This window comes from Eurosta solidaginis, chromosome 5, assembly GCF_040869045.1.
Source record: "Eurosta solidaginis isolate ZX-2024a chromosome 5, ASM4086904v1, whole genome shotgun sequence".
Taxonomy (NCBI): Eukaryota; Metazoa; Arthropoda; class Insecta; order Diptera; family Tephritidae; genus Eurosta; species Eurosta solidaginis.
In genome coordinates, this window is record NC_090323.1 from 260711166 (window position 1) to 260721443 (window position 10278).

At 40.9% G+C, this 10278-nt stretch overlaps 1 protein-coding gene and 1 pseudogene across 2 annotated transcripts in view; one reads left to right on the forward strand and one right to left on the reverse strand.

Annotated features, from left to right (window-relative positions):
- The first annotated feature begins 451 nt into the window (after positions 1-451).
- Positions 452-1183, forward strand: LOC137254411 (transferrin 2-like; annotated as a pseudogene).
- A 4762-nt stretch (positions 1184-5945) lies between these two features.
- Positions 5946-10278, reverse strand: part of LOC137253357 (uncharacterized) — an 81629-nt gene continuing 77296 nt past the window's right edge. For both annotated transcript variants that reach the window (XM_067790115.1, XM_067790117.1), the window contains 2 exons: positions 10252-10278; positions 5946-6946 (listed from right to left, as the gene is read on the reverse strand). In XM_067790115.1, coding sequence (XP_067646216.1) covers positions 6177-6946; positions 10252-10278 — 797 coding nt within the window. In that variant the 3' untranslated portion in view covers positions 5946-6176. The remainder of the gene's footprint in view (positions 6947-10251) is intronic.

Here is a 10278-nt window from a genome sequence, read left to right on the forward strand (position 1 = left end):
GTATTAGCAGTGTCATGCTGTCGTATAGAATTACCATTTTTTATAAGCGCGGCCGAAGGCCGCCAATGCAGAAAGGTGTTCTGCGCAAAAATACTATGGATCCCACCCCCGGTTTCGGAGCGCTCCGGGGCCACATTCGGAAATAACTTTTGACAGAAATAAAATCTTGAATTTCCGCTCTCGGATTCGTGGTCCTGGGATTAAAACGCGTCTTTTGATACCTCTCCCGATATTTTTGGTCGGGTTTTAGCAGTTGTGAGCTAAAGTAAACAATTACCCTCGTTCAAAAGATATTAACGAAAAACCGAAACGCAAAATAGTGCTACTAAGCTGAAAGGTTCTTTTATTGCCTGTAATGCTTGGTCTAACAGGTGTCTGGAGCCCCTTGCTGCCATGAATACTTTTGACGCTAATTTTAAAATAACCACACCACTTTTCACTCATTTTAACATATGCCCAACATTATTATAAAAAAGTAATTAAAAACATTTGGTGCACCAAAAGTAAGGAGGAACAATTTAAATGCCAAAATCTAACAGTCGCCTTTGAACGCTATCGTGCTTTATTTGACGATGCATTTCTTAATCCAACCTGCCATATGGCATGCAGCGTTGATGAATTTATTCATCATATTGATCGCGAGAAAGCGCATATAACAACGCTTGATGCTGGCGATGTCTTCACGGCGGGTCGTTACAACTCTTAGTTGTTAAGAAGGATTCTGTACAAGATGTATTGCGTAATAAGCGTGCCTGCTTCCCTTGGGTGGGGAGCGTGGCTGCATGGTATATTCCCATTTATACCGTAAGTATTATAGAGACTGAAATTTATAAAATAATATAAACTTGAAGGCGGTATGAAAGTTGTATACTGTAATAACCAAGTCAAATCCGCTGCTAATTATTTTAACAACCCCTGCGCTGTTTACTCATTGATTAATAAATACAATTCAATTGGCGATAATTCGGATAAGTAAGTTTATTACTCAATATGAAACGAGCTGTAATAACTTTATTTATTTTCTACTCTATGTACTCTTTGTACAGGAAAAATTCATGGTGGTAGATGTTCTACTAATGATCCGTACTGCAGCTACGATGGCGCTTTTCGTTGTCTTTTAGAAGCTGGTGAAGTGGCTTTCTTACGTGATACAACAGTTATGGAAATGTTACAGTTACAGTGAATTCAGTAAGATATTTGAAAGATTCCGCAGTAATGCACCGTTCCCTCACTAGGGTAGGTAACTTGTCGTTGCTTTGAGGGCTTAGCCGAACTCCTTAGCGCCCGAATATGAGGCGGAGCAGTTTAGGACTGGCATCCACGCCGTTTCGCCTCATAGGTGGGTGGCGGTATGTCGGTTACCAAGAACTGCCAACCCCATAATCCATAGTGTTATGCGGACCGTGCCTATTGGCCGAGTGGCAGCCAGGGGATAAATTCGGCTGTATTCGAACGGAGCCTTCTCGATACTGGGCCATCTCAGGAAGTATTGATGACCTTACCACAGTAAGGGACGTTGCTATGCCAGATGTTTCTTTCCCCGTATATAATACTTGAGCGCTGAGCCCGCCTTGTCTGGCAGGGGGTTTTACGAGCAAGATGAACGACTCATTACCTAATTGTAATAAAGACTATGATAAGAGGACTGAGTCGCAAGCCAAGGACGATAAATACGCATTAAGCGATGCGTCGGACTCGTGGAGTGAGAGCAGTGCTGATTCAATGAACTCCGTGTTGGAAAAGCATACAAATGAATACGGAGTAGTAGAGTGGAGAAGGGTACGGGGCAGAGGAAGTAAGGAAGCTCTCACGCTGTACCGTGCAACATTAAGAATAGTCCAACGCCTGGGAGCAGTGGTCGACCCAACAGAAGTGGATCTCGAGCGCTTGGAATGGGCTCATGAGGCGGTAAGAGTAGATTGAAGGCAGTTCAAAAGGTTTGCTGCGAGAAACCCTCGGTACTGCAACCGAAGGGCAACGTTCGGCGGAAGGCGAAAGGCCTGCTTTCCAGAGGCAGAAAGGACCCAGTCCAAGAGCCGCGAGGCAGGAAAATCGCATAGACAAGACAAATAGGCCTATAGCTGTAAGACAGATGGGCCCCAATAGCGAGGTAGCAACTACTTCGAAAGCTGCAATTCAGACGGAGAACATCAAAAATGCCGAAGTGCCAACTACGGAAGTTGGAGATAAGTCAAAGGGAGATAACGCTTAGACTCTGGCTTTCTCGGAGGTGCTAAAGTGAGGTAACGCTAAGACCCCGGCTTTCGCTTCCCAAGACAGCCGGTTTTATGGTCTGAAGATGATAGCGTGCGACAACATCCCGAGCTTGCAGTGGCTGGACGAAGTGGCTTCAAACCTCCAAAGGCGTGGCAAGAACGCGTGGTTTGAGGTGGTGTATAAAGCGAAAATCCCCACGGTACCAAAAGTTAAGGTATGGATGCCATGCGTGATGAAGTCGGAGGATACACTGCGACTTCTGCAGAATCAGAATCCGAACATACCGACACAGGATTGGAAGGTACTTACTGTATCTCGGCCTACCGAGGATGGTCAGTTCTACATCCTCCAAATAAACAAGCAGGCGGAGGATATTTTGTACACGCAGCTTGGAAAAATGTTCTTTGGCACTGGCAAAATCTACATGCGTCTCAGGAAAAGAAATCCCGAGGATAAAAACCCTAACACGATAGAAATGGCCGAAGTCGAAAAGGACCTCAAAAGCGTAAGAGAAAAAGGACATGTGGAGGTAGCCGACGTCACCACGAAGGTGTTAGAAGAGGACCAACAGCCAAATGTTGCTGCGAGTCGCACAGAGGAACCACCAGCACAGCACTTACGAGAGGTTGAAGGGGCCCCCAATACTCTAAACCAAAAGGGCTAGGCGAGGACGAACACGTCCCCACAAAGGTGCTGGAGGGGGACAAACAGCCCATGGTGCTGCGAGTCTTACAGACAAACCTCCAACACAGTAAAGTGGCGTCGACCAAACTTCTCCCAACCCTTGATGAGGGTTCGTTTGACGTGGCGCTGATCCAGGAGCCGTGGCTCTCATCGGGAGGAAAGTTGTCTGGACTCAACGCGCGGATTTGGCGTTTACTATGTGCAAACGGAATTACGGGTGCAAGCTGTAGTCATGGTATATGCTCCCTAATTGCACTACTGAGGAGTTCGTAGCGGTGGCCGTTGAGCAAAAGAATAATCAGGCATTTATCCTGGCATCCTGCTACATGGCCCATGCTGTGGAGGTTCCACCGATGGAGTGCAATGGGCTACTACATGACGAAGGGCGCTTGGTCATAGGCGCGGATGCAAATACGCACCACAATTAGTGGGGAGGGCATAGTATGACTATGTGTCACATCTGATCAGAAGCTGGAAAAATGCATTAAAATGAGGGTCCAGCAGCTGGCTGGACTTAACTAATGGCATTCCTTATATCGAACGGATGGATACGTCCGTACGGTTGTGATTCTGCTGCAGCCGAATACTTTGCAAAATCGTGTTTACCAGGCGCAATTAGTAATGAATATAACATGGGTGTACCCTATGATAGCACGTCAATGGCACTACGCTACCGAATGTCTTACACCCCAAAATCTTGGGTGTGACGTTTGACCAGGTTCTACATTTTGGTGAGCACGCAGTCGCAATTGTACCGAATATCCAGAGCCGCAATAAAATCAAATCTCTTGCTGGCAGTACTTGGGGTAAAGATAAAGAAACGCTCTTAATCACTTACAAAGCAATCGGCCAGCCAATTGCATGCAACGCGTCCTCGATATGGTCGCCAAGCCTAAAGACTACTCACTGGAAGAAGCTACAGGCCTGGCAAAATACTGCCCTCAGAATCGCCACGGGTAGTCTTATATCCCCAGAACAACATCTACATAATGAGGCGAGAATAATCCCCATTAGGGAGAGAAATGAAATGCTAACCAAACAGTTCCTGTTGAGTACCCAGAAACCTGGGCATCCCAACAGACATCTGATTGATGAGCCATCACCGCCCAGGCGCTTAAGGTGTCATCTCCGTAAGCATTATGACCAAATACGGCACCTGAGAACGCAGCCGTATGAAGCCAAAAAACACAAGCAGGTCCTCAGTGAACTCCACAGACTGGCGTTGAACCTCTATGCCAGAAATTGGTCGGTGAATCCTGTGCTTAAAGAACAATACCCAAAACTTGCAGGAGTGGAACGCATACTCCCTAGGAGTCACTCTAGCTCAACTTCGATCTGTACTGCAAGAGGTTAAACTCTTACCTATCCAGAATCAAACCCCGACATACACAACATATGTCCTGCTTGTAGCGTGTCCCCACATGACACCAACCATATCTTTAACTGTATTCTGCAACCAACGCCTCGAACACCCCTCTCATTATGGTCCACCCCTCTCATTATGGTCCACCCCTGTTGAAACAGCAAGTTTCCTTGGACTCCCGTTAGAGGATATTGATGACAATTTGTGATCGGTCGCACCTACTGGATGGGGCGAAACACTGCTACAACAACAACAACAACAACATGATAGCATGTGTGATCTTTGCCATGGGACTAGCTATCGTTATTGTCGGCGTGATGCTTCGGAAGACTATTATGGGCATACGGGAGCATTCCGTTGGCTTGTGGAAGTTGGCGGACATGTAGCATTTATGAAACACACTACTGTAATGGAAAGTACGGGTGGAAAAAGGAAAGAGTGGTGGGCTAGAAATACCTTGACTGATGATTTTGAATTACTCTGCACTGATGGTAAGTAATAGTTTCTATACTGTTTATAAAAAAACGTACAATGAATATTTTGTTTTTAGGCCGAGTTACACGATTACAAAAAATGTAATTTGGGCAAAGTAAAGGCGAGTGCAATTGTAACCCGTGGCGGCTAGAACTACAATGAAACTCAAGTGAACTCCTACATTACTCTGCTAACATATGCGCAACAATTGTATGGACGCAAAAATACGGATGATTTCAGTTTTAGTATGTTTTCATCACCAATGGGCCATTATGATTTGATCTTCCAAGATGCCACACATCAGCTTGGTGTCATACCACCAAATCAAAGACGTTATGATATACATATATTTGGGTAGCAATTTTATGCGTGCACGTCGTATTACCGATTGTTATGCAGGCGCAAGTCAGTTAGTTGTATCAGTACCACTAGTTATTTTGCTGGGTAAGGTATTGCTAAGACTATCGATTTGATTTTGATATATTCAAAGTGAGGTTTTAGGTTATAAAAATAAATAAATGTAAGGCGCGATAACCTCCGAAGAGATCTAAGGCCGAGCTTCTCTTTCAATTTGCGTCTTGCTGCCAGCTCAAACGTCCTATCTATGAATGAAACTATTTCTATAGTATAACACTCCTTCGAAAACGATCTGTATTAATGGGTACAATCCATAGATAGTTCAGAAATGACGTGGTTTTGTTATAAAACGTCGTATAGAAACCGGAAGACAAGTAATGTACCATAGGGCAATTCTTCACTCAGTCGTCTATATGTAGCCATATCATAAAAGCACATATTTTAAAAATTTTTATTATAAACCAATAGGTTTTAAGCGTATTATATGTACTTTGATATGTAAGTGCCTCACACATTGACATTCCGTCCAACTTTTTTGAATATGACAAGAATTTATGCAGAATCAGATATTTTTAGTCATTAGTTTATATTATCATACGATATATGACTAAAAATTTTGTGAAACAAGTTTACCGTCCACTTTTCTGAGAAAGCTATTATCTATATTTTTATAGCAAATAACATAGTTTGATTTTTTAAAATAAAGTCTTAACTATTAAATAAAACTGTTATTTCTTATTTACTATGGGTAACGCTACACTGATATATGCGACATTTAGGAAAGCTCACTAAAACTTGAATAGAAAATATTAAATATTGCTGATTTCGGTAAAAAAATTCAAGGCAAATGTGTATAAAAATAGGTATTTAGTTCAATATTTGACGAACTTGTGTTTTACATAGCAAGATATGTATATGTATATATAAATCTAAGTAGTACATAGTATATATAATTAGTTCCTATTACACACATATACACAGAACAGGAGTGAAATAGATACTAAAATCCTCCATCATTATAGTTAATTGAGCCACTTAGTGCATTATTTACATATCAAGATGTATGAACCTTTGCAATACTTCAACATTGCGATTGCGAAGATTGTAAATTACCACTGCTCATCGATGTACGACCACTCATAGACCAACTCGAATCGAAACCACATGCCGAATCTGAATCAGAGTCCATTACCATATCCGACTGGACACGCCCGCTAGGTGCACGTTGTTGATTTGGTGTTGTTGGCATACTACTATAGCCCGCAATAAAATTCGTACTAGAATTAGTTGAAGAAATAGAACCACGTGGTGAATCTGTGGCGATGGACGATGTTACTGAGGAACGTGTTGTTGTTGGTGTCGTTACAGATTTTTGTCGTCTCTTTATAAGCGTATCGATATTTTTTGGTGGTGGCATTATTGTTTTATCGTTCACATTGTTATCATCATCTTTTTTTTGTTTATGTATGTTATCCGCCGAGCCCCAGGATTTGTGTAATTTTTCAAATTGATGCGTTAAATTATTCATATTAAAAGGAACACTAGCACGCGACTCAATATTTTGCTTTTTACTATTACTACTGCTGCTACCTTTGTGATGGAGCGACGTTGCAAACCCTGATGGTTTCGTCTTCCCCATCATCGGATTCCGCATAGTCGTACCACTTTGTGGAAGATGACGATGACCTTGTAGATGGTGTCGGTGAGATCGCTGGTGAGGACGATTTGCTGTTGCCGCGTGAGAGAGTGTATGCCCATTGCCCACTCCCAAGAAGTTGCTGAACGCTTCGGTTGTCTTCTTCACTCGGACATTCAAAGAGCCAATCCGAAGGAATCCCGAATCTTTTTCGCCTTTATGAAAGAGGGGGAGAATGAATGAATAAACAAGAATTAACTTAACTAACTGCGTTCTTAGTCTACTAGAGGCTTGAAAACTGGAGTTAAGTCAGTATTATTGAAACACCCTGAAACACGAATAAGTCACACCGGTTATGCCCACTGCATAATTCAACATTTCAATTTCTTTAAACATCTGGAAAAAGTTTGTATAGCTTACTATATTTTTTCTCCTCTACTTTTCCATTTCTCCCACTCCGAATAATCCTTTTTATCAATCGCTCTATACTTATAACCAAGGCGAATTTAGTACAGGTGGAGTTATCCCATCAGCTGATTGCTTCTTCTTGATAATTTTCCATACAAAGCCTTGTACGACAAAATGTCAGTTAATCGAAAGCTATGAAAATATGAATTTTTTTTTTTTGACTTGACATTCATCTGCACGGCGATTTGATTGAATTCGCTTTGCCACCACATGGTATAGATTCGCCTTGCTTATAACCCTTCTTCTCGCTCCTCCGTTCCCTTATTATCTCGCTCTCCTTATCCAATTCTTTCTACTTCATATTCCCTCCTCTCTGTTCCTCGCGAGCCATAAATACGAGTTTTTTAATGTTGTAATGTACAAAGCTTATTTTCCGAAAAAGGGTTTAGATATCCACGCAGCACCCTATCGCAGAATTTTATTGAAGAACACCGCCTCTATCAGTTTTTCATTATGAACCCACTATCTCACCTGACAATTGATCACTGATATAGGGCGTTCTCGAAATGGCAGCTAAGAGACAAATATCAGTTCCTTAAATGGTTATGTGGGCGAAGGTCACACCACTATCCACTTAAATCCGAAATTCTTTAATAACTCATTCATCTACACCCAAGCATTTATGGAGAGAAAGAAGCATATACAAGAATCTGGAAGCCACATTAGAACGCGGCGTGATGGGACCTACTTGTTTTATGCCGACTCCGAACGGCATCTGCAAGGCAGATGAGTTTTCACTGAAAGCTTTTCATGGCAGAAGTACACTCGGAGTGCTTGCCAAACACTGCCGGGGAGTGACCCCTTAGAAAAATTTTCTTCTAATTGCAAAAACCTTTTTCTAAAATTTTGATGTTGCTTTTGCCCGGGTCGTGAACCCAGGATCTTCGATGTGGTAGGCGGAGCACGCTACCATCATACCACAGCGAAATGCAATCTACAAAAAAAGTGATCATGAAAACTACAGAGCTAGCCTCCGTATTGTTCGAAAGCCTCAAACCCACCGTTAATACGCAGATTGGACCTTCTGAACATGGCAAGGGCCAGTCAGAGCCGTTCGAAACTAAGGAGTCCGTTTTTCCGATTTTCTTAATATGATGCTAGAGAAAATTATACAAGAACTTAGCAATATGATGATGACATTAGCATAATCGGCCTAAAGTTTTACTTTGAACTGGAAAATATAGGTTTGATGGTGAACGAGGAGGAGGACAAAACGAAGTATCTGCTGTCGTCAAGCAAAGTCAGCGCATTTGCGTTTTGGCAGGCATGTCATTTATATAAAATCGAAAATGTGAATTATGGATGGTGGGAGTATACGAGGGAAAAAATGGAATGAAGCGACTGACGTGGTTTGTTCGTCGGCAAACCCATTTAGATGGTTAAGCAACAATTAAGTCGGTAAGTAAGTTTTTATTGCTTTAAGTGGCGGGCAACATGTCAATGATGTCGAACGATGCCCCAGGCTTTGGTAATGCATCCAATTTTTAATTGTCTTCTAGGCTTATCAAACAATAAACATAAAAATAAGTGGAAACGTGTTATTAAAGAGTTTACCAAGACATAATTACGTCTCTATTCCAATAATCGCATGTTAAATAACCAAAAAAAAAAACAAAATAAACACAAATTCGGCTCAATTTGCAAGAATAAAGTAGTTTCTTTAACCCTAGTGAGATAACGTACGTCGTTTTAATTTTGCTCTCAGTATCTCACAATCAAGAGAGAACATTCTCATTCTCAGTTTTCTCAGCTATCATTACCAGCTTGTCAGTGGGGGGTGTTTTTCAGTAGTAACTTTTTTGTTTGCTGAAATATATACGATTGTTTTTTAAAAATACGTCTAAGAGACGTAACGTTATCTTTTACGTGACTACAAATTTTATATGTAGTTTTTGCCTAAAATGGTAATTTTAGCTAATATTTTTTTAAGTATAGTTTAAAACAGTTAATTAATTCAATTGAAGTAGATAAAAATGTATTTTATTTAAATTTTTTTGCTATAAACTGAGGTCCTTCGAAAAATACTGATTTTTGTAAGGACAAGTCCAAGACAAGTCAAACTTAATTTTTAATATATTAAAAAAACAATATTTTGCTTTGAAAAACATTTGAAACAAGTGAATATATATCAAACTAGCAGACCTGGCAGACGTTGTTCTGCCCTAAATTTGGCCTATCTGCATTTTTTAATAAGCTTTTTCCGTCTAAATCTGCCTTCCCCCACCCCTCTTCACTTTTTCCTGATCCTTTTATTCACTCCTCCTTCCGTCTTTTTCGCTTCATCTATCTCCATATTCGTCTCATTCTATTTCTTTCTAAGTATACTTCTTCTTCTTCTCTTTTCTCTTCTCTCACCTTCTTCTCATTTTTCTTCATCCCTTATTGCCTGTCCCAGATGGTGGTATGTATTGTTCCAGTCCCAGTCCCAGTCCCACTCCGAGTCTTAGTCCCGGTCCTAGTTCTAATCCCAGTCCCAGCCCGTCTCTGGTTAACTTCCCGGAAAAAAGGATCGTAAATACTAATATAGGCAGATTTATATACCAAATTTTCAAATTTTGAATTTTTTCTAATAAAAAATCATAACTCAAGAATGGCTAAACCGATTTGGGATTTCAAATTCAACTAACCATCATCTCTCCTTCCTGTATCTTTCCTAAAAATTTCATGGCAATCTTTCTATCCGTTCTTGAGTTATGGAGTGACAATCAAAATGTACACTTCTTTTTATATATATAGATAAATTAAAAAAAAAAAACAAATGTAAGTTTTTTTTTATATCTTTAGGGTCCTTAAACTTGAACACGTCTCTCAGACGTACGTTATCTTTCTAGAGCTAAATTAAGGGGCGGTCTTTTGCAACTTTTTTAATTCGTATGGAGACACAGTCCAATGCCCAACCGTTTCATATACATCAATAAATAAAAACGTTTTTCGAAAGCATGTCCGAGCTTCACCGAAATCTTTGATGAAAAATCATCGCTAGAATGCCTTGGCATGCAAAGCCCCTCCTATAGGAAATTATGAAAGATAAGTTGAACGTATTATTTCTTACCTGCGGATTTTTTCTTTGCTTTGATTT